The sequence below is a fragment of the Blennius ocellaris genome, assembly GCF_963422515.1.
Source record: "Blennius ocellaris genome assembly, chromosome: 8".
Lineage (NCBI taxonomy): Eukaryota > Metazoa > Chordata > Actinopteri > Blenniiformes > Blenniidae > Blennius > Blennius ocellaris.
In genome coordinates this window covers 3,106,685-3,131,998 of record NC_137657.1, presented here as the reverse complement: position 1 = coordinate 3,131,998, position 25,314 = coordinate 3,106,685, and the positions used below count along the sequence as shown (strand labels likewise).

The 25,314-nt window shown below is 44.1% G+C and overlaps 1 protein-coding gene across 3 annotated transcripts in view; it reads left to right on the top strand.

The window, feature by feature from the left end:
* ncalda (neurocalcin delta a) overlaps positions 1–25,314 on the top strand; it is a 68,275-nt gene that overhangs the window by 32,796 nt on the left and 10,165 nt on the right. For all 3 annotated transcript variants that reach the window (XM_080500667.1, XM_080500666.1, XM_080500665.1), the window contains exon 2: positions 17,747–18,157. In XM_080500667.1, the coding sequence (XP_080356793.1) occupies positions 17,780–18,157 (378 nt within the window). In that variant the 5' untranslated portion in view covers positions 17,747–17,779. The remainder of the gene's footprint in view (positions 1–17,746; positions 18,158–25,314) is intronic.

Genomic DNA, 25,314 nt, shown 5'->3' with positions numbered 1-25,314 from the left:
GTGACTTGGCATGTGATTGGCTGAAAGCAGAGAAAGGGGGCGGGGGTTAGCAGCATGTTAGCAGAAGGCTAACGGTGGCGTCAGCCCTGACGGATGGCACGCCGCAGAGCTTAATCGTGTCGACAATGGAGGAAATACCTTACGTCCGCAGGATCTGTTGGCTCGCAGAATCTAATGGATTCATCTTTGGATGATGACAAATCATCCCTGAACCATTTATGCAATTTGGGTTAGTAGTTTTTGTGAAAAGTTGGTAAATTACATACGTACAAACCAACAAATAAAGAAATACACGTGGACAAAAACATCAAATGTGCTGCTTTCGCAGTGAAACTGACCCACAGAGCTGATTTTGGCACATAAAAGTCGTCTCATTGAGGCCGATGCCATGACGATGAGGATAAATGCTCTCAGACCATCTCACTCTGCAAAGAGAAAGTTTATAAACTGTAAGAGGATGACGGGTTACCTACCTTTGTGATACAGACACCATGCGAAGCTTTCAGTGATTTGGTTGCTTTCACATTTTTGGTGAATGCTGTTTTCTGGTGAACTCCGGTTAGTGCAGCATTGTCCTGGAGAACTGAAACATTTGAAACCTCAGGTCAACTTTTAGCGGCGTAAATAGTTTCACTTGAATATTCACAAAGGTGTGAATCAAACACATCACCGTCCCACTAAACGGTGTTATAAGCAGCTTTATTAGAGCAGTCCCAACATAAACTGAATCCATACACATATTCTGAATAGGGAGGACCGACACAACTAGTCTCACTCTGCAGGAGTGTTGAGGAGAAACCTTCTTGCCCCGGGGGTTCGTTTTGGGGCACTTTGATGCATTGGGAGCCTTTTCGCCACAAGCAGCAGGTGGTGAAAAGCTGATCAGAGCTGAAACAGGAAGGCTGGAAGTTGTGAATCCAAACAGTGAGCTGAAAGAGGCCATGTGCAGTGGCAGAGCCCAGTGATCATCTCTCCTTGGTGATTTGTAAACACATTCAGCTTCCAGCGGCTCTGTCACCCTCGTCATTGGTTCCTGTTTGATCATCTCAGGTGGTGACCTTGTGCCTTCTGACACCTGCTTGGCTTTTCTCTGATGCCGAGGGCTTCTGTGTGAGTGTGCTCGCTTGATCAGTACGTTCGCACATTAAAGCATCATTATTCAGTTGACTTACCAGCTGATTCCCACTACGGGAATCAGCTGAAGGCCGACCGCAGAACTCTTCAGCCGACGGTTCCCATTAGCATGTGTGTAAAGAATCGTTCACACAGCAACATGCCAGTGACAGCAGAGAAATACTCAGTGTCCTTGACTTAACCCAGTGTGGTACAGCTCGGGAATTTTACTGGTTTTGTGGAGATGAGTAGAAAAACATGGAGCTGATGAAACTCAAAATCTCTCTTGCGATGAGCTCAGAAGCTCAGAGCTGCAACACTGGTCACATTTATAAAGACTCATTCATTCATGAATGGTTCTCATTTAGTTCCATCGTAACATCTGGATGTCGTCTCTGACATGACAGGTACTTTTACTCATGGTGTTGCGATGACAAACAACCATTGATAAACCAGTTGTTCATTCCTCTTTTTGTCTTCTGTCAAATGGTGTCAGCTATCTGCTGAGTCACTGCACTGGAGGGGGTTTCCTAATTCTGCACTTGATAAGAACGTTGAATCATGGTGATGTGTATGAAGCATTGCAGTGTCCACTCTAACAGTTCACCTTGTAGAACTCCAGGATGGTCTCCAGAACACATTTTAACGGTCTTGGTCTTCCATATCATAATATTTAACTTCTTACTAAGTTATTTTCTGAAGTTTAACAAAAATGTGAGAATGATCCACATCAAAATGTCCACATGTTCCGCATTCCTGTGGGAACATTTGCTTTTTATTTTGGGGGGGGTCACTGTGTGTAGTTTGCACATTCTCCTTGTGCATGCATGAGTTTTCTTTGAGTACCTAGGCTTCCTCCAACTGTCCAAAAACATATATTTTACACTAATTAGTGACTCTAGTGCCGTGTTTCCACAGCACAAAAAGTGCAGGGACAGAGCGGCACGGCAAAGCGTAACCGGAGTCAAATCCGGGACCCGTTTCCACCGCAGAAAGGAGCTTAAAAAGTAGGCGGGGCTTAGAGCTCCGCAGATATGTGACGTTACAACAGTCGTCTCAGCCTGGCGGCAGATCTTGATCTTATGAATTCTCTGTTGTTGTTTACATCCTCCACTTTGCGCTTGTTGTTTAATTAATTTTAATTTGTTTGCGGCCGCAGAGCTGCAGCCGCAACTTCCTTGTTGGTCCAGAGAGAGCGAGCGCCGCGGCACAGAGCCACGCCGGTGCGCTGCTCCTGGGCCTTTAGCTTTCTGCTCAAACGCAGGAGCAGCCACTCCTCCTGCAGCTCCGCGCCAGAAAGCGGAGGCTGCTCCGAGCTTCTCTTTGCATCGCATCCGCAGTCCATCCCCATACCGTGCATCACCACTGACCGCCGACACATTAAAATATTGAGGGCCTGTAGTAAATCACTGGCCAATCAGCAGACGGCTCCTCAAACTCTGACCTATTCCATGGTCCCGGGTGCCCCGACGGAGGGGGAGCGGAAAAGCGACTGCCTTTGGAGCGGTTGTTTCCGGAAAAATCACAAATTCCTGCGTATTGAACCGTAACGGACAATACAGTTCTATCCCCGGACATTTTGTTCGGTGAAAACGGGGCTTTTGTTGTCTGTAGGTCTGGATATGAGTGTGTGTGACTCCAGGGTCTAACATATCGACTCTGGCTGAAGATTAGATGATGTATCACACCATGGATATGAAAAATGCAGATATCTGAATAGGATTTGTTTCAAAGTCAAGCTTGAAGCATTTTAAAGCTTTAGATTTATGATGATAGCAACATTTGTCTTTGAAACAAGCAATAGCCTCTTCAGATTTTGAGCAGCTGATATGGAGCATCACCCAAAAAACTTTTTTTTTGTTCACTGTTCTATCCTTAGACACGCCATCTGCTTCTTTGCCTGCTTTTTTTTATTTAATTTGGCTGCTGCTACTTTTTTCCCCACACACATTTTTTCCAGAAAAGATTGCATACTTAAAAGTGTGCATACATGTTGGAGTTGTGTTGTGTAATACGTGCCACAAATCCCTCAAGATAACAATCCAAGCACTTTAAACTGTAAAGCAGAACTCCCAGGCATATGGGAGTCAAACCAATGTGAGTATATCAGATGAATCCTGATGATCATGGGATTAATTCTACCTCAGGTGGTGATGGGCTCAACCTTTACCCAGAAAGAGACTCATTGAAAGTCAATCTGAGCTCGCTCTCCAGCGTGGAGCACATGGCAGTTCCCTGGGTTAATCCTGACCTTTGACCTGCACTGTGATGTAACTTCCCTTCTGTTTGTTATTTTCCGTGATGTTATATCCTGTTTCTATATTTTCCTTTGACCACAGGAAGCGTGGCCAGCCTCATAGCGTCCCCAGAGGCTTCTTCAATCAGAGCCATCTCCAGGCTCGGGCTGTGCTGCAGTCACACACTCTCTCTCTCTCTCTCTCTCTCTGATTATTCTGTCGCTTTGTTTTTATCCAGCAGACTTCAGCTTTGACAGTTTTTAACAAACATCCCACTTGATGTGTTTGATTGCTGAAGTGATTGTATCAGCTCATGAGGTTGAAGATGAGCCCCATTTCAGAAAACAGACCTACACCACAGAGAGCTCAATTCCCTCCATCCACCCATCTTCTGTGTGGCTCCATGCTACTTTGGGGTTTGGAGCTGATCCCAGCTGACTGGGTTAAAGCACAAAACACTCTTGAAAGGCCGCCAATCCATCTTTCAATTGTTAGAGTTAGCAAGTAGCATGGATTTGGACTGTGGGTGTAAAGTGGAACAACCCTGGGATCCACAGGGACAACATGCAGAGTTACAAGTCGCATCACAAACAATCCTATCATCCTTTTCAGGGCAAACAATCACAACTTTTCAATTTTGTCTTTCTGAATTGTTGGAATTACAATCATCTTCAACTACATTGGACAAACATATTGAAACTAAATGTTTCACAGCTTAAAGCTTTTCTGTATGGCAACTATGGAGGCTATTTCATCGACATACATCATATTTGGAAAATCATGCTAAGTTGCTATAAAGAATTGAAAGTTTATTTCAGACTTTCAGAGGTTGAAGTAGGAAGGTGAGTGGTTGGAGATTTGTACTTGTGAGCAATAGGTTGTAGATTTGATCTGTTCTATGCTGACGTGATGGTCAGAGTTGTCGTGTCAAAGGTGTTTTTACAACCCTGATTGTGTTATGAATATAGATATGACAACTATCCTCTGACTGTAATGTAATAATGTATAAGATTAGAAAATTCCTGAGGAAATTGTGTGTGTCTGCCTCTCCTGATCTCCTTACCTCTCCTCCGTGAGGCACCGTCCCCATCCATCCAGTTTTCGCCCATTTTTTTTTCGAAAATATTTTTTTGCTGCTCCATTGCTAAAATTCGGAGCAACCTGTTCCAGAACGTTCTGCACATTTTATTTCCCTCCTGTTGACTCTGCTCATATTCACCACAAACACCAGAGTTAGTCCTCAATCTCAGTATGTTTAAAGCCTCACGATGTTCGAACTCAGTGGAAGCGTTTGTAGGCGTGACGGAATTATGTGAGAGTCAGCTGTATGTGTCTCAGCAGCCGATGGGAGTCCGTCTCGCCACGTTCCAGTGAGGCAGACCTCCATCCTGTTTCCCCCTGTGGGGACTCTTCAGTTAGTCATCCAACCAATTAAAGGCGGTCCAATGATCCAGTGCCAGGCAGACGGAGAGCTCCCACCAGTGCGGCCCAGACGAGGAGCCAAGCTAATTAGAAACGAGCTCAGAGGACCAGGTCCGGCTGCTTTTTATGTCTGAGAACGTGAGGTTCCACGTGGGGGACCGATTCTCACAACGGTGACCAAAATATCTGAAGCAGTCCATCCAATCATCCCCCCTGGGTCTGTGGTTACTTTCATATCTGATGCTCGACGGAAAAGAACATCACAGTTAAATAGTACCAATAGTCGTTTAATGCCTTCGACATGGCTTGCAGATCTGCACCGCACAGCTTCAGGATCAAATTACACAACCGTTTTAGTTGATTATGAAATTGACTGGACAAAGCGTGTCATCTTGTGCCCCTTCTGCTCTGCTGCACTCTTCTTCGCCTGAATCAATAGACACTATGTGTGGTTGCCTCCTCCTCCTTTTCCTCCCCCTATCAAGTCTGTTGCCATAGCAACCTAAGGAGGCCATTTAAAAGTATAAGGACGGGAAATAACGACCGTGGGCTGCACCAAGCTAACCAGCTACCGGCGGTAATCGGTGTGACAGGACTTCATAATGGTGCGTGCATGTGCGTGCTTCAGTGATAGATTTAAAGGGAACAGCTCCCATGCATACAGTCGGCTTCGTTCCAAGAGGAACAGCGGAGAAAATATGGAAGCAGATCCTGCAAAAGTTGGCTGTGGTCCAAGTAGTACAAACTCATCCAGCCCCTGTCTTTTCAGCTCAGCTACTGCCTGGCAGTCTGCCAGTGCCCGTCTGTGTTTTCCCACCTCGCATCGCGGGGCCACAGCTCTGTCAGGAAGTTGAGAGGGGGAGAGCTTTTGGCTTTGCAACTCCCCAACATTTCGAGGTCTTATGTATCGCTGTGATAGTTCAGATATCTCCTTTTCCACCAAAGAACAGGTACATCAGTGCCTGATTGTCTCATTTAAACAGTCTGATGAACTACATTTGCCGTGTAAACGCAAAGCTTTTCTGAATAGAAAACGTCTAAAAACCATGCGTTTTCACTTGAAATGTTGTCATGTAAACGAGTCTTTAAGTCTTTTAAGTCTCTTTCAAGTGTTTAAACTTCTGCTTGAATTGCTGACACATATATGTGTGTCTGTTCTGGCCCTGCAGCACGTAGGAAGATGCCGCCGTCATCCTTTCATCAGCATTTTCTTTCTCATTTTAATGGCTATTTTTGTCTCCGCCTCTGCCTCACCTCTCCTCTTGTTCCTTATGTCCATTGTTGTGAGGGCTCGAGCTGCTGGCAGCTTCACACAAAGATTTTTTTTTTTTTTTTTAATTTCAGTGTACAGATGTTTCTAGAGAAAAGAAAACTCCCCCCTTCTCTCTCACTGGGAAACTTTCCCCCTCTTTGAGTTTCTTTCTTTGAGTTTTCCTCGCTTGGCTTTTCCTTTCACTCTGGTTTCTTTGTGCGAGCACATCACAGCCTCTTTCTGCTGGTCAACACTCGCTGCATTCATATTCAAGGGTCTTATCCCAAAGCTCTTAGTTTTTGATTGAAAATTTAACAAACTCTCCTCCACTTAGCCATCCGCTATGTTGGCTTTTAACATTGTTGTGATATAGAGAAATGAATAAACAAAATAAAAAGCCAGACAGATTATTTGATATCACCTCAGAAAGCAAGCGCTCCCAAACTTCTTTTTTGTTCTTTCAAACTTCGTTAACTATTACTGTGCAGCTTCTATCTGTGTGTTTGCTTATATAGCATTGAGTCAACAGATGTGTGTGTGTGATGTTTTTGGTGTGTGTGCAGAACAGTCACAGTTGGAGCAAATTAGAGCACAGCTGGGCCCGTATGAAAAGAAATGTGCTCTGAAAACACGTTTCAGACCAGGAATACGAAGAGTTAAGTTGACTACCACGTAGAATGCCTTTTATTGTCACTATACCAGGTAAAACGACTCCAGTAACAGTGCAACAGTGTACAGAATATGTAAGAAACATATTAAGAAAAATAAAAAGTGCAGAATATGTTAAAAAACATAGTCAGGAAAATAGTGCAAGGAGGAGGGTGGGGGTGTAAAGGAGGTAAGGTGCACAGTCCAGTCCTGAGAACAATACAATATGATGTGTGTAATTTACAGGAAATAAATATGATACTATATACAGATGTGTTCACATTGTGGGTGGAAAGTAAAAATTATATTGCACATATCATTTTTTTTTTTTTGCTTGTGCACTGAGGGGCCTCTTCTTCAGTACAGCCACCACACAGAGCCTCCTGCTATATGAACCTGCAGCCTGCTGCTGCTCAAGTTACTTCACAAAGAGCAATACAGTATTACAACAAAAAGTATAGCAGGGCTACTAGTGGGCCAGGAAAGAGGTTCAGCTCTTCAGCTTTTTTATGAATGTTGAATAGATGGATTGAGGCTGATCGTGTTTATTTAAAAACCAGGATCGTAACATTATCTCCTGCAGGTTTTCCAAATTCATCATCAAAATGAAACAGCTAAAGAGGTCAAGTTGGCTGGAGTCTCCTCAAACGTACTTTTTGTTTGAGTTGAGGCAGAATAATTGCCTGATGAGGCGATTCAAAGGTTTAAGAAAATCTGTAGTTGTTGCTATTTAGCGGCGTCTCATGTTTTAGGTCTATCAAGTGGGCTCAAATGGGCTCTTTGCAAGGATTTAGGAGGAACTTATGGAAAAACTGAGTCGTTTCCAAAAAGTTGTGTTTTCCTCCATTTCCACGGAGTGTTCCATTAAACGTTGTTGAGTGATATATAGGCTGGGTAAATGTCGACGTATGAATGCAGACAGTGAAGATTCATCAAATTTCACAAGCCATTGAAGAAGTTCAGCCTCCACTGGGAGTAATTTGGGGTTTGGTGTCTTGCTCAAGAACACTTTGACATCTGGACAGGATGAGATGGGGAATCAAACCCTCAACCTTGTGATTTGAAGATAAGCTGCTCTGTCAACTGAGGCCAGGAGGGTTAGAAGAAAATAGCCTTTGTTGTTCCAGTTATCTAGTTTTGAATGCTATGTCTCTTCATTTCTCCTGGCAGCTACAATTTAATGACATTTCATCTTGACTTTTATCATTCTGCTGGACACAATCTCTTGGATTGATCTGTCCTCCTCAATCTCCTCCAAACAAACTGTTGACTCCTTTCGTCCAAAATGCTGCTTTTGTGTATCTTTGTTTCTGCAGCTGGCACGATGTACAAGTGTGATTGTTTTTTATCTATTTTTCTGGAACAATATCAGTTTAAATTCGTTTTATCTCTGTTAATAGGCAGCTTGTGATGTAAGTTGGTAAACAATGAACTCTCGACGTCTTGTTTGCGTTCTCATAAAGCTTCATGCACACCTCCAAAGCATTTTGTCTAAAACGGTTCCCTTCAAAAGATTCAGCCCCTCAACAAGTAGACATGACTGGACCTGGTCCATCGCTTCATTCCCTCAGTTCACTGGAGTGTTTACACTTCCACCCCCACATTGTAAATTCTCCACGTATCCTTTTACCAGGCTTTTCCACCCAGAGATTCCTTCTCGGCAGGAATCTGGTGAGGCTGGGCTTTAAGCCTCCTTCACCGTCTGAGCAGCTGCCGCCGCCATGGCTTTAGTGGAAAGGGAACGGAGCTCCATCTGAATGGATGCTTTGGATGAGTCATGCTTTTATTACTTTAATCTGTAATCCTGGGTGCCGTGGATTTCTGGAGGGGCTGACCTGCATACATGAACCCGCAGACGTTGTATGTATGCTGCAAACAGCTGCGGGGACTGTTTAACCCCTTTATGACCAGAATGCCTGATTTATAGAAGAAAATATTCCTTTTTCCTAAATAACTTGGCCAGTACTGATGAGCTCACTTTTGAGACAGGCTGGTTCAGTCCATGAGCACAATATTTCTCTGCTTTCGTGCATTTTCTAGATGTCATAAATAGCCTGTGAGTTACGCTTATCAGATGCATGCATGCCAAATGTAAATCATGTATTAGAAAGCTGCATACCTGACCGTATACATAGCAGATTTTGGAAACGTGCATCCATGAATTATAGGAACGAAACAACACATTCAAATTTTCCAAAGCTCATTTGTGAAATATTATAAGTTCTTATTGGTTTATAAGCAGAACGTGCTGCTTTCAATGAACGATAAATACATGATCTCAGCTGGTGGTTGTTTGCTACTCGCCTTATATTCCTGCACCCACGCATACACCTACACCTACACACAGCTCCCAATCAAACTGAATCTGTGTGTGTGTGTGTGCGTGTGTGTGTGTGTGTGTGTGTGCGTGTGTGCGTGCGTGCGTCGATGTGTCTGCAGCTCACTCGGCCATAAAGCTCATCAATGGGTTTTGAAAATGTTTCTTTCTCCCCCGGCGTTGCCATGGTAACTGCAGTGAAATTGCTTCATAAGAGAGAGCCAGTCATGTGTAGGTTGAAATTAGAGCGAGTATGGAAATAAGGTGCATGCAAAGTGCAGGAGGAGGTGGTGCAGTTTATGAATGATTGGAAGGGGAAAGGGAGAGATCTGTTGAGGGAGAAGTGGGGTTGAAGAGGGCAGGTATGGAGAAAACAAGGTGTGTGTGAAATGTTGACACAAAGATAATAAAGCCCCTCACAGTGGGAGACATGTACGGTGCCTTTGTGCGCTCCTCCGGCCCTCGCTCGCCGCTATCAGCGTGCGACAGCCGCCTCATAAATGTATTCATACATCCTTTCATCCTGAAGAGGCCTGGTGTTTTACATGCACACAGTGGAAGTGACTGGAAGGCGTCTGCCCGGAACTAGCAAGCCTGGCTTTGCGTGTGAGATGCTTTGGTTGTGAGGAAATGAAGCTGAATCAGATGCCTGGGACCAGTGTGAACCTGGATCACTGTTTGATTCCAGCAATGATCCTTTCGTCAGGAGTGAGAACGGAGGCGAGATGGATCTTTGTTGTGCTGGTGACTACTAGAGAAGAAATGTGAGGTGAGACACAGGATCTTCCACTTGAGTCAGATGAACTACAACAGGAGGCATTTTCATATTGAAGGGGTCTTTCTGGAGTTTGGTTGATTTTTAAGAACCTTTCCCATTCTCAAAACTCAGTTTGACCTTTGCAGCTTCTCCTCTTTTTCACGTGCTTTCAGTATTGTGAATCAGGCTCCATGTCAGTGCTATGATACCTCCCCGTCTGGACATAAAGACACATCACTGTAATAAAGTTATCAAGGCAGTCACAATGACACAGATGCAAACAGAGTTGTAGTTTTCTCTTCTCACTTAGCGTCCTCCAAAGCTCTGCTTCTGTTTCACTAAATTCCTGTTTACTGGAGACGCAGCACTTGATTAGTCCTGGACTAACTCAGTCTTGTATGTTGTAGTTTTGATCAGCTTTACCAAGTTGTCAGTATGTTGTTTATCTCACTTGTTTTGTCGCTGCTTGTTCTTGTTCTTGCCATTCATTCATCATTTTGTTTCTTTAAAGAAAATGTACATACAGATTAGGGACGCACCGATCCATGTTTTTTCACTTCTGATCCGATCCCGAGCCCCGATTTCGTGTATCTGCCGATACTGATACTATTCCGATACCAGAGCTGTTTGCTTTAATATTATTATTAATATTGTTGTTGAATTTATGAGGCTGTAATAAACTCCTCTCTCCAGTAAAGTAGGAATGATTGCATGTATTCTCTCAAAAGACAACTTGAGGTTAGTAGGAGGTCAGAAAAGGAAGCAATACAAACTATTTTTGTTCCGTTTGGACAATGTGGGGGTCTGGGTGATGTCATCATCTCATAATTAACTAGTTCTGTCTTTAAAATCTCACAATCCCAAAAAAATCTGGAGCATTTATTTATCAACCCAGCAGTAACAGCAGTGTTTCCACTTCTAACGCAGCACAAATGATTGGGACTATTTTCAGGGAGTTTAGCGTGGAGGAGGACGCAACTTCATGGAGGTGTGAATCTCCTGCTACTGTGAAGGAGCTGCTGTTCAATGTTTTGATGCCGCAATCAGTGCCGTTCTCCTTGGCGAGCTGGTGACGTCTGGCGGCAGAGCAGCGCCTCGCTGTACAACGGCTTTGCAAACATTGCATGTCAATGCTTGCACGGCATTTTGAGTGTACAATACGTCCAAATAGTGACATGTTGTTATGAAAAGTTGGATAGCACAGTGCTACTACGCTAGCCTGCTCACTGGCTGTAAACTGTGGAATGGATTTCTTGACTCATTACTCCGCGTCTCATTGAGACCCGCCTCCCTTCAGGAAATCCATTCCACATTTTGCAGCCAGCCAGCAGAGCAGCAGCAGGGAAACACTGTGGAGTCGTTTCAGCAACAGTGAAGGAGACGAGGCTTCATGGATCGGAAATCTCCGCAGGTTGGATCAGAAATTTCCGATGCGTGAATTACGTTGATATCGGAGCCCGATACTGGATCGGATCAGCCCCTTCCCTAATCCCTCTACATGATGTAACTTCCCATGAGCATGTGGGTATGTAGTCTATAAACCATAATAATGTCAAAACGTCGCCCAGGGAACTCCCGAGCCTCGGTTGCAACCACTGCTGAACTGTCCACTCCCTGCACAGTGAACCACTCCTCCACTTCATCACCTGACCATGTTTTTAAATGACATCAAAATAAAGACTTGTTTGGCATAGTCCCATCAGGAGAGAGTCGGAAGAAGAGGAATTCAGAGGACAATTTTATCACAGTTGAATTCCTCTGTGTACCTTCTCTCTTGAAACTCTACAAGCTTTTATCTTTTCAGAGCTACTTTCTTGCTTTCAGATTAATAAAACAAAAATAGTCGTGCAAAACATCTAATATGTTTATTAACTTGAATTCAAATGCATGTGTACATTTTACTTTCCTAAATATCTTCAACTTTCTTAGTACTTCACACATATCAACAAAGTGTATTAACATACACGAGCATTGCAGATTGTATTCCTGTATGACTTTTAAGAATAGTTTTTCAGAAGTAATGAAACTGTATCAGAAAGTCATACAATTGTGTGCATTGGAATCATTAAAAATGTGTTAAAATGACCAGACATGCCTGTATAAAAAAAAATTATATTCATCACGTGTGTGTGTGTGTGCATGTGTGTGTGCTCCCACTAGTGGTCCAACATGAACACTACATAGTTTTCCGTCTTCAAAACATTGCTGTGTAAACAAGAAACTTTGCTGAAACGAAAATGCAAAAACGATGCACTTCCACTGGAATGGTTACATAAACGAGGACGAAGGCAGGTTTACCAAAGGAGGAAACTGATGCACGCAGCTTCTCCAAGTAGAGATCTTCCCTGGTACCCTTTACTACCTGGGTGAGGTTCACCCAGCCTGGGTTTTTTCTCAGCAATATGAAAACACTCCACCCCCATGCCAACTGCCAAGAAGCAGAGCTCTCCAGCTCGTCCTGACATCCTGAGCAGCACAGGACACTCTGCAGCCTCGAGATGCCCAGAAAGCATCCCAGTGCCTACTCACTTTAATGGCAGCTGCTGTAAATCTCCTATTTACATTATACACATCCTCTTCTCTTGTTCACACATTAACGCACACAAATGTTGTTTTTTTTTCTTTCTGAAGCAACTTTCTTGCTTTATAACAAGTATAGATTCAAAAGGTCCGTGCAAGATAACCTCCACAAACAGAGGTGAGAATCCTCACACATACAGAGAAGCAGATGGATTAAAAAAAAAAGAAGAAGAAGAAGAAGAAATCATGTCATCACACCAGTAGGTTGTCAGCGGCGCCCTGGGATGGCTGAGCATGTCATCCGGATGCCAGGAGCAGCAGAGCGTGTGCGTGGGGAGTGCAAGCGCAGGCTGGAAATAGGGTAGCATAACAGGTGACGGAGCCCAGCAGGTCAGTGATTACAGCTCTGACAGCGTCCGGGTCATTGTGGATTCCATTAGTCTGCAGGCTGCGGCAGAGCCACCTCCAAAACCCTCAAGACCGGTCCCAGCAGAGTGGCGTGAGCTCCAACAGTTTTCAACCAAACCCTCAATCATCCAGCGCACCTGCTATTATGTAACACACAGAAAACACCACGTCATCATCCCCCGTTAGCGTCTTTCTCTTCAGCTTCAAGGCTTCTTACGTTTTTCGGGTCTTGTTCAAAAAGCATTCTGACTGAATGAAGAGCAAATACACAGGCTGTGGCGTGGAAATGTGGATAAAACCTCCTGAAAGTAACATTTTATCTTCGAAATGAAGCAAAGAACTTGCAGAAGCCACCGCCGTTGTTTCTTTTTTGTGCTTTTTTTTTTTTTGTTGGCCACATTCGCAGCAAAGCTCAGAAAAAGTTTGTAGATCTAAACTTTATTCATGATCAAAAACATGAAAACTACTTGATGTGGATGTATTTACCAGCGGGAGGATGTTTCTTTATCGGTTTGTTTTAAGTATTGGATGGACTCGTCACTGTAAAAACGAATGCGGGATGTGGTGCTGGTATATCTACCAATGTCAGCTGGGTTATTCTTGCAAGATAGGTTTGTACCACAAGGTGGTGTATTGAGTCACTCAGAGAATGGCAGAAGTTGTTGGAGTTTACATTATAAGCAGGTTTACGCCATGTTTCCTTTGGATCCATTCAAAATACAGATCAAACAAATGTGACTCAACATCGCCACCTTATGTACAATTTAATGACTTCAGTTCTCGATAGAGCTCCTCTAAGGACTACTTGTCATAATTGACTCTTCAATCCAATAGACAATGACAGATGAACTCTATGTTAAATGAGTTTAATTAAGAATATATAGAAATTCTTCATACAAATAAACTGCAACAACTTTATCGTGTTAATTTGTCTCAAAAAATTCACATGATTAATATTGTTTTTATTTTTGTCCAGCGTGTCTTGTAGGTAGATAATGTGCAGCCTGTTGAATGTTCCCTTTTAGCTCCTTGTTATCTTCTCATCCCACATATTCATTATGTCACTGTTTATACGTGAATCTCAGCAAGCGTAAGCAAACTATACTGTGTAATACAAGCAAGAAGAGAAAATAAGATGCCCTGCCAAAAATGTCTTCTTCTACTTATGTAAGACAGCAGCTCCTCTTCTGTATGGTTTATTCCCATCCAGAAGCCAGAACCTTTCTCACCTACGTGTTTGCTGAAGAGTGTCAGGATGGTTATTACACTGTGATTTAGACCGCAGGTTTTTCCATCAGTGGATAATTCAGCTCCACGATAAGTCATCACTTGTCAAATATCCTGGTCTGAGCCGTGACTCGACTGGAGCTGCTGCTGCTCAGAAGTCGTCACCTGCTTTCTTTTCTGGTCTCCCGTCGACCAGGCACTGTGAATGACCCGCTCACACGGATGTGAAAAGGAAACTTTCTTCGTTTGATTTCATTTCCTATGGTTGGCTACAATGCTGTTATATCCAGGGTGGCTGCGAGGACACTCTGACTCATTTCCTGAGACAGTTTTTTTTTTGGGGGGGGGGGTTTTCACAGTGAAGGCAGAAGCAGAGCTCTGATCATGTCTGTCACACAACAGCTCAATACATACTGTACACAAACACGTAATCTTTTACCGCATCGATTCTAAATTCCCCTGTGAGGGAAGCCACTGCATGTGCTGCAGCTTTAGCTATTTCTGTTGTATTTTATTTGTACAAAGTTTTAGGATAAATGCTGCATTTCGAGCTTGTACATGTACCAGTCAGTCTTGTGCGTTGAAGGCCGTTCAGTCAGTGAAATGACAACACAATCGCACTATGGCCACCAGCAGGCACTTCCTGTTTATGTCACCAGAAGCAAAGATAAAAAACAGACTCTTCCACTCTGTCACTGTTCCCTTCTTCACTTCTTCAAAACAATAGGACAAACACAAACAATGAATACAGGCAATAAACCTCCTGTGGGTTATTCTGTGCAAGTTCAAAAGGTGATCATAGATCTCCAGAATAAAAATCTTGTATTGTATTTATCTGACATATAATTATTTTTTGCTTTGTTTGTTCAGAAAAGTTTTGTGTTTACGTGGCACCATTTTAAAAAGAGGCGTGAAAGAAACCTGGAAACATTGTAGGCAGCATGTTGAGCCACTCATGGGTGCCGTTGGTTGTTTTGTAATGAAAATTCACACACATTAACAATGGTGACTACACAGACATTCATATGGACAGAAGAAAAGTCCCAGGAGAATATGGACTGGGAGTCATGACACTGGTGGAAACGTTGTTCTTATTGTCCATTAGCTGAGCATGTGCAGAAGGACTAGTGACTATGTGGTGCGCAGTACCAGCGTTTCAGAAAAAATGCCTGTTTCTCCATTTACCATAGAGACAGGACATTGTCTAAAATGGACTTGCTCATATAATGCTGTTCAACTGTGTGAGCAGCCCCAAAGCTCTTTATGTCATTAATCACATTCACCCGTTCATTTGGACAGGTGGAGGACAGAAAACGTCATGTGAACAAGGCCTTAAAAGGATTTCCCGGTAATGAATCCTGACTGTTCAGTCAAACCGACCTTCCTAGCCGCCGTATGGTCATGCTGTGGTGCTGCTTTGCTGCCTCTGATTCTGAAGCTACAGAACAAATTGAAGGAAGATGTGATATCCAGTGTGAGAACACTGTGAGGTGAAGCTCTTGGCTGTTTGGGCAGGACAACAAGACAAAAGCTCACATCTACTGGAAATGGACTGTTTTAATAATGGCCTGACATAAATCCGACTGCAAACCTTGAGAAAGAGCTGAAATGTGCCGTTTCAGACAGAAATTCTGCACATTTGAACACGCCACAGTCAGAAGCTCCACGCAGACCAGTGCAAGAAGTTTCAGGACGTCTTCTTAATATGGATATCAATGGCTTTTGAAACAAATATTTGCTTTCTTCCTTGAGATAGTCTAAGATTTTATGATTGCGGCCACCAAGTTCTCACCTCAAAGTTGGCAATTATTCAACAAGACAAGCTTTTATGGGCTCTGCTGCTTTTACTCTCTCAAAGTCAGACAGTGTTCCTTTATTCTCGCTTAAATGCGTGAAGATAATGAGCCATCATAGGTCCTATTTGGCGTAAATGGTATATGTCCCACTTTCCGCAGGTGTTTAAATGGACTTCAAACGGGGATTATAAAGCTTGATCCGGTTCATAAGGGTCAGCCCGACAAGCCGCCTGTTCCAGGAAGAGGAAAAAGAAATTGTTCCTCGGGAGGTTATGAATCTGAATGATGTTTGTCGAGCGGCTGGGCTTAGATATCAGTTGACTGCACCACCTTTTCCTATCAGCACATCTAATCCTGGTTTAACATGTGTGGGGAGATTTTATAGAGTAATTAAAGTCAGGTCTGGCATATGGTGCTATGTGTACTCTGAGCACGCAGAGCGCTTTTCCATGGAAAGTTTCATTAGTTTGTAAAAAGGGAGGGATCTTTAGTCCTGATGGATTTAAAGTGGCGCTGCTTACATTTTTGGTTTCATACCTCAGCAAAGCCTCCTGAGGACACAGCCGCTAGGTCCCGGACTGTTTCATCTGCCGATTGCACAGATTCAGCTGCAGTAATACTTCACCGACACATTGATGTAAGGCTGCACGGGTTTATCATTATAGGAATGTCGACGTATTAAACTTGTGTCTGTCTGAACTGCAGTAAGCGGTTTTTCATTCATACGCAGCATGTCATCATATTTGACCAATTAGATTTGGCTCATACTGCCCTTGAAACCCAGCCAATAAATAGGTAAGTAAGATAAGTAAGGATAAGTTAGGGGAAGGAGAAACAAAGATATTAACATAATCTACATAAGTGTTTATATTTATTAGAGGTCATATATCAACAGGTTTAACTGATATTGTGCAGCAATGATGACCAAATGAGTGGGACTGTCCTTTTAGGAAACCATGTTTTAAAGGGTGGATGGATTAGTTCACTATTTAGACAGAGCTTGAGCATGGAGTACTCGTACTCGTAAAAGATTCCCGACACAACCTGGTGAGTATTTTGTCACATCATCTGTCAACAGCAGGTAGATGCGAGAGGAAGAGTGATATCAGCAAATTGCATATTCTTTGATGTTAATGAGAAGGTCAAGCATCACTCAGACTGTAAATGGTGTTTGCTTGGTGCTTCGGGGACCAGAGTAGAACCTCTTGTGGGCCTCAGGGCCTGATGTTTGACATCCCTACTCAATGGTGACAACCAAGAGTGTTTCTGTGTGGAGTTTGTGTGTTCTCTCTGTCTATGTGCAAAGTCCTGTTTCCCACTGAGATCCAGAACAATGCTGTGATTCTAGCAGTGGATGAAGTGACGTGGAAGAGGAATAAATAACTGTACACAGTACATTTTAATCTGCTTTCAACATCGGGGAACCATTTTAACCATTACTAATATCAGAAACAATCTGAGTTTCTTTTAAAGTCATTATGAGCCGATACCTCAAACATGAAGTAATTCTATTGCGGCTGAAGGTTGAACAGCGAGGTCACTGCAACCTTCTTGTATTCTTCTTTATTATACCTGTGAAATAAAGCAATGTTTTTGTAATTCCCCACACATGTTTACTTGATCTCATGGATTTATTATGGAGCAACTGGTGGTCAAATGTAAAGGTTACTGGAACGAACCTTTCATTACATTCCTGAACAGTTTTCATTGCAGTTTCAGTGTGGATGTTTCTAAGTATTAAAATAATTCATTTTGCAGTTGGGAACCATCAATCTGTCATCTGAATGAGATTTATATTGTAATTCATTCTACATCAGACTGACCCAGGCATCGACCTGTTGATGTGTGATTCACTGCAGAGCCATAAACATGAAGTATTCAGTACTTTGGTTTCTGCAAAAAAAAAAAAAAAACAAGTGGATATTTGGATTTTGGATTTTCAAACATTTTAGCATTTATTTCCAGTTCATCCATATGGAAGTGTCTCTGCACGTCATTTCTCGATGTTGGTGTCTTCCTAAAGCCAGTCATTCTCTCTCTGTTCCTCAGCTGTAAGCAGAGTGATCAACAGGCCCGACAGACATGGGGAAGCAGAACAGCAAGCTCCGCCCGGAAGTGATGCAGGACCTCCTGGAGAGCACCGACTTCACCGAGCATGAGATCCAGGAATGGTACAAGGGCTTCCTGAGGGATTGCCCCAGCGGGAACCTCTCCATGGAGGAGTTCAAGAAGATCTACGGCAACTTCTTCCCTTACGGAGACGCGTCCAAGTTCGCCGAGCACGTCTTCCGCACCTTCGACGCCAACGGAGACGGAACGATAGACTTCCGGGAGTTCATCATTGCACTGAGCGTGACGTCGCGTGGCAAGCTGGAGCAGAAGCTGAAGTGGGCCTTCAGCATGTACGACCTGGACGGGAACGGCTACATCAGTAAAGCGGAGATGCTGGAGATCGTACAGGTGAGAATATTGGACGTAGCAACAAACATGTAGCATATGTACATTTAGCGTGTACAGCATGTAGCAACACCAGTGTTGTACATGATTAAAGCATGACAGATACACTCATTACCATATTGGTACTCAGTACCGGCAAGAAACTAAAAGTTGGTACTCCTCCTTTAAAAAAAGTGATATCAGAGCATCCCTAGAAACTGCTTATGTGATCACGGCGTGTTCCCCAGAGAAACCAAGATAAAAAAACAGGCTGACATTTCAGGTACAGCAGGACAAACAATTGAGTAGGAGGATGTTCTGTCTTCTCTTCACAGAATTCCAAATAGATTTGTCGTTTAAGACTTCTGTCACTGCCGGCTGGGCGCTTAAAAGATACATTGAGATTGATGAGAACAACTCCCAGTCCTGCAGCCGTTAGTAGCTTTGGAAAGAGTCCAGGATTCATTAACTCAACTCCTTCCTCACTGTGGCTGATGGAGAAAGGAAGAGGCTCACTTAGTTTGTACAGTCTGCTGTGCGCCATTTACAGGAGCAGACTGAGCTCCAGCTTAGCCTAATCCGTATCTGCTCGACTCTCTCATTGCCTACCATATGTTCTCTTGTTGGCTTGTAGTTTGCGCACACAAACATGACAGGACAAGACACAATACAGACATTTTATCGAGCGCCATACTTTGTAAAGCCTCCTTTGGCGTCTGGAGCTGCCAAAAACAGCCGTGTGCTGGACGGATGAGGAAAGACGTCTCTTGCACTAAAATCCCAGACGGTGTTCAAATAACCTGTTGTTTTCTGTTCGGTAATGAAGGCAAGCGGCAGCCGAAATGCCCGGAGAGGCAGAACCAGCCACACAAAATGACAGAGGAAAACATGAAAAAAATCCACCAGCCATTTAATTGAAATCCTGCTTATCTTGGGGGGGTTGGAACATTTGGTAGGTTGCAATGCAATTTTCCTCTCAAATATTCGCCATTTGAAGGCTGAGATTTGCACAAGGGGCACAGCTCACCTTTAGAAAGAAATCAAAGTAGAAGGTAGACGGCACTTCCTGCACACAGTGCAACTCACCTTAACAGACGTGTGTGTGTGTGTGCCTCCTTTTTATATCTCTGTTTATGTAGCTGCTGCGAGTTTCTCCCGCTGAAGTTTCAGCTAATATCTGTTTCAAATCCTATCACCTCTCTGAGAGGAACTTTCCATGCAGGAAGTCGGCGTCAGGACAGGAAGATGTATGGATGAGGAAGGGAGCTGCAGACTAATAGTGTGGGGGAGCAGGACAGAGCCAGGACAGGGACAGATGAGGAGGAAAGGCATTTTCCTCTTGAGAAGAAACTAAAAATGTGGGTGTGTGCGTTTATTGAAGAAAAAGTCTGATTTTGCCCTTTTTTGGCCTCCAGTGCTCATGAGTGGATCGCAATCTTTGGATTCTGATCCAGTTAAATGCATTATCTTCTGTCTGATGTAGATGTATTTACTTCACAGCGGTCTCTGTCCCTGGTGTAAACATCTTGTTTACACAGTAGCTTCATCTACAATGAGTGAGTTGGACTGAATCATGAGCAAAAGGCTAAAATAAAAAACACTAAAATAAGATGCATGACTCATTCCAGCTACAGATTTAAGGGATGATTGTCCATTTGTGATCAATTTATTTCAAGAGATTGGAATTTCATCCATATTTGCTCACAAAATGCTGACAGTAGCAGCTCTGCGTTTCCTTGCCGACACATGCTTTAACGAGATGCTTTTATATTTCAGTCATGATTCTTAGCAGCATCCTCACGACCAATGCTGGTTCACGCACTAGAGCTGCAGGCCTGCGCTGATGAAGAAAAGTTGCCCACCTGTCGCCACTTCAAGGAGGAATTAGCCTCCCCGAGACTGCGCTGATTCAGATTAAACTCTCTGCCCACCGTTCATTAAAAGGTGGCTGTGTTTGCAGGGACAAAAGGAGGGAAAGCGATGAGTCAGACGCTGGTGTTTGCCTCAGTTCTCAGAGGAGGAGAGTGTCGGAGGGATGCATGTGAGCGCATGTAGCTGCCAGCTAATTATTATCTGCAGTTTGTCAATGGAAATGGTCAAAACAAAGCTGTTGTGTTACTCTGATTACATTGCAGCTTGTGTTTAACTCTTGAAAGAGTCCATGGCCATCTCCCTCTCTGTCTCACACACACACACACGTTATTTTCATTTATTCATTCATGGCTGTCTGTTCTCTCTCTGCTCACCTGGTGCAAAGCCTCTGCAGGGACAAAAGTCTCACAGCCTTTTCGAGGTCTTGAATGGGAGTGGAGGGAATCCTGCAGCTTCGTGTGATTTTCACAGTTTCATGAGTATGAGACGACACAGTTGGCAGGTTGCTCTCGTAGGAACTGAATCCATCGTTTCTCTGCAACATGTGGCCGTCCAAGTCATGACGGTCCACAGGTTCAACTTAGAAAGCTCAGCTTTCCTGCCTCTTCACCTCTTCAGTTCAGACCGTGTGCTTGTAGGAGGCTTCACCTTTTAGGATCAATAAGGATTGAATAAGACATCTGAAGTGTTTGTACAGTCGATGCATTAGCAGAGGACGGATGACGACTTCCTCCCTGAAGTCACAATCCCCCCGAGCCGTCACACCCGCGGGCCAAACACTCAACCCCCAAAGCCCCACTGCTGGTGTCCAGCCAGCACTGATGTAACATCAATCAGCTGTTTTTAGCCTCAGTAGCCGTGACTGTAACTGATGGCGGCTTTAAGGGCTTTTCTCACGTGGTTTCTTTCTCTTTTCACTTCAGACCCGCAGTGGGATTGAAGAAATTACCTCTATATTATAGATAGATAGATAGATAGATAGATAGATAGATAGATAGATAGATAGATAGATAGATAGATAGATAGATAGATAGATAGATAGATAGATAGATAATAACTTTAATCATCCCTGAAGGGAAATTGTTTTGTTGCAGCAATCTGGTACCTAGGAATGTTATAAAATACAATAGAATAGAATATAAAAGTAAAAGTTAAAAATATCTGGGTAGGACATAAAATATCTGGGTAGGACATAAAATATCTGGGTAGGATATAAATATAGTAAAACACAGAACTGAACATGGGCACTTAGAAACAATCATGAGTAATTATAATGAGGCTCTGACGGAGGTAGACGACGAGTTAAAAAGTCTTATTGCCGTGGGGAGGAAGGACTTCCTGTAACGTTCCTTAGAGCAGCGGGGTTGAATCAGTCTATTGCTGAAGCTGCTCTTCAGCTGGTCCAGTGTCTTGTGGAGGGGGGGGGGGGGGGGGGGGGGGGGGGGGGGGTTGTCCATGATTGCTAGCAGTTTTGCCAGCATCCTGTCCTCCACCACCTCCTCCAGGTGACCAGCTTGGAGCCAACAACAGACTCTGTCTTCCTGATCACTTTGTTCAGTCTGTTGGCGTCCTTTGCCTTGATGCCCGCACCCCAGGACACCCCAGGACACCCCAGGGCACCTCAGGACACCCCAGGACCCCCCAGGACACCCCAGGACCCCCCAGGACACCCCAGGGCACCCCAGGACCCCCCAGGACACCCCAGGACCCCCCAGGGCACCCCAGGACACCCCAGGGCACCTCAGGACACCCCAGGACCCCCCAGGACACCCCAGGACCCCCCAGGACACCCCAGGACCCCCCAGGACACCCCAGGACACCCCAGGACCCCCCAGGACACCCCAGGACCCCCCAGGGCACCCCAGGACCCCCCAGGACACCCCAGGACCCCCCAGGACACCCCAGGACACCGCAGGACACCCCAGGACACCCCAGGACACCCCAGGACACCGCAGGACACCACAGGACACCCCAGGACACCGCAGGACACCACAGGACCCCCCAGGACACCCCAGGACACCCCAGGACCCCCCAGGACACCCCAGGACCCCCCAGGACACCCCAGGACCCCCCAGGACACCGCAGCAAAAAAGATGGTGCTTGCGACAACAGACTGATAGAACATCTGCAGCATCTTGTTGCAGACATTAAAGGACCTGAGCCTCCTCAGGAAGTAAAGCCGGCTCAGGCCCTTCTTGTAGAACCTGTGTGTTGGTGGACCAGTCCAGTTTATGGTCCAGTGTGACACCCAGGTACTTATAGGAGTCCACTAAGTCCACGTCCTTCCCACTGATGCTGACTGGAGAGGGCAGGGGCTGGTTCCTCCTGAAGTCCACCACCATCTCCCTGGTCTTCTCCACGTTCAGCAGCAGGTGCTTCTCCCCACACCACTTCACAAATCGCTCAACCAGGACTCTGTACTCCGCCTCCCCCCCGCCCCCAACACACCCCACAATGGCCGTGTCATCAGAGAATGTCTGCAGATGACACGACTCAGTGCAGTACTTAAAGAGTCGTGTCATCTGCAGAAATTCTCTGATTATCTCACGTAATCTCCCACACGTACGATCTACATTCAAACTAATAATTAAACTTCAGTTGTGCTCAATAAGAATTATCTCTGGATTAAAACTGTAAACTTTTGACACCTTTTTTGATTATGGACTTCTGTGGCTCTGCGTCACTTTGTCTCAGAGATCGTATGGTGACATTCTTCTCAATTAGGACTTCAGTAAATAGGTAAATAAAAACTTTCATTTTTATTACAACCAATAAGGTAATAATGTGGAAAAATGTAACAAAGCCAATAATATCAGTAATTTTCCCCTGAGGGCCACTCAGAGCCAAAGGTCTACATCTGGCCCCCAAGCCAGATGCTTTTTAAATTGTATAATCTTTAATGTGGAAACTTTATCATGTGTTTTACTTTTTTTTTTATCTTAAATTTTTATTAGAAAACTATTTTTTCTTTTTTTGCCCCTTTTATTTAATCATTTTTTTTACAGCAGTAGCATTGGTCCCGAACAAGTTCATGATTCAAACAAATCAAAACAAAGTCTCTCAGTACGTTGTTAAATCATCTCAGTATTCCAAATTCAGTCCCACAACTGCTGTCCTTTTGTCTCCAAACGCCATTGCACTCCAGGAGCTTCCAAAGGTTTGTTCCATCTTTGCAGAAATACTTGAGTCCCTCCATTAATACAGTATCCCCATCAAATTCAGGTCAGCGCTTCAAAAACAAAACACTTTGTTCATTTCCAAATATAAATACGAACCAAAGCACCAGTGCTCCTTGGTAGATACTTCCTGTTATACTTGTGCTGAAGAGAAGTTCACACACAACCCAGGATCAGTTCGTTCAGGGAAGTCAAGCAGGGAGACAGTATTTAGTTTCTGCAGATATTCTTGTGATTTGTTGTGTAATCTCTGATCCCTACAGTCCAGTTTGTTGGACTCTACTTTGTGCTTGATGTCGTCCACAACTTTGCCCCGAGGACGCTGCTCTTGCTCCCGCAGTGTTTCCCATTCACGCCCGCCTTCCATTAGCCGTGGCGGCTGAGAAGCGTCTCTCACGGCTCCGGGGCGCTTCGTCCTGCAGGGAGCATGGAAGCGCCGCCGACGCTCATAATTGGTCTTGCTGTGGGAGTAATTGAATGGGATGGATGGGAGCCAGTCTGACTCGTCTTCTGCAGATAATGATCAAATATGAAGACAGCGAGGGAGCTGGGACGCGAGCGGCGGGGGGGGAGACGGTCGCACAGCCACGTTCAGTGTGTCCACTGGCAGGAGAAGATGGGAGAGTGCATTCACACTGGTAATTTGGTGAGATTGAGGGAAGTCGCGGGGTGGATGAATGTAGCACAGCTCATGCAGGTGAATTCACCACAGGACACACGTTCATCTGTGGAGGGTAGTTGAGCCTTCAAACGCCTCTGCTGACACACACGGGCCTCAACAGGTCTGTGTGTGTGTGTGTGTGTGTGTGTATATTTTGTTTTTTTGTTTTTACAGTAATCACACTGATCCATTAACCATTAAACCAGCCTGAGCAGTCCTATCTAGAACAGTGTTTTTCAACCTTTTTTGAGCCAAGACACTTTTTTCTTTGGAAAAAATCTGGAGGCACACCACCAACCGAAAATTTTTAAATCTTAAACCCTGTAGCCTATATAAACAATATAAAGTCATTCTCATCAATGCTTTATCAACAGGAATCAAATAAATACAGAAAAAAGTATTTCCCAATTTCTTGTTTTTATTTGTACTCCCTCAGTGTGAAACCTGGACCTGATGGATGAAGAGCTGAGATCCTGGTTAGATTCTTCCTTTTCAAAAACTTCTCCATCACTGTCACTGACACAGTACTTTGATACAAGATGGTAGCAGGAGGTGGAGATTAACCACACTGACTCTGTTAAGTTTCATTTCACTAGCAAAGTTCTGTGCTGCCCTCTAGTGGTGAAGAGTATCGTAATGTAATGTTTTTTTTCCACACCTGAAAAATGAATTTTTAGCTCAGTTGGTTAGAGCGTTGTGCTAATAAGGCCAAGGTCGTGGGTTTAATCCCCGTTACGGGCCACACAGTTTTTTGCCCCAAATAGAGAAATTCACTTCTTTTTTTAACGCTTTAACCTGCTTTCGTACCACGTTCTTACGTAATGACGAAGGTGTAAAACCCAATTTTTACTCAAACTAGTCCAGAAGAAGTCGGGTTTTTGATGAAACGGCACACCTGACTATATCTCGCGGAACACCAGTGTGCACAGTGGTTGAAAAACACTGATCTAGACAGTAACAGGATTTTCTAGATTAAACCAGCCTGAGCAGCTCTATCATGACAGTAACAGGATTTTCTAGCAAGAGTATAAATTAGCAGGTAGGCAAAAAAAAAAATTTTTTTTAAATTAAAAGCAACAACAATGATAACAAAAGCAAAAACGAAATGACACAAATCAAAGAACAAAAACATGATTTTGATCATTGAAAGAACAATAGCAGAAAATCAGCAGCAAATCTCATCAATGAGGAGTGGAAGTGTGTGTGTGTGTGTGTGTGTGTGTGTGTGTGTGTGTGTGCGTGCGTGCGTGCGTGCGTGCGTGCGTGCGTGCGTGTGTGTGTGTGGTTTGTCCGTTGGGTCTCCAGCTTCAAATTCCTCAGAACTCATATATGTAAGGATTTGTCCTGGACCATCAACTCCTCCAGCCTCATCCAGAAGGAACACCAGCGCCTTTTCTTCCTGAGGATCCTCATGAAGAACCACATGTCCCCTGCTGTGATGTTACACTTCTATCACTCTGCCATAGAAAGCA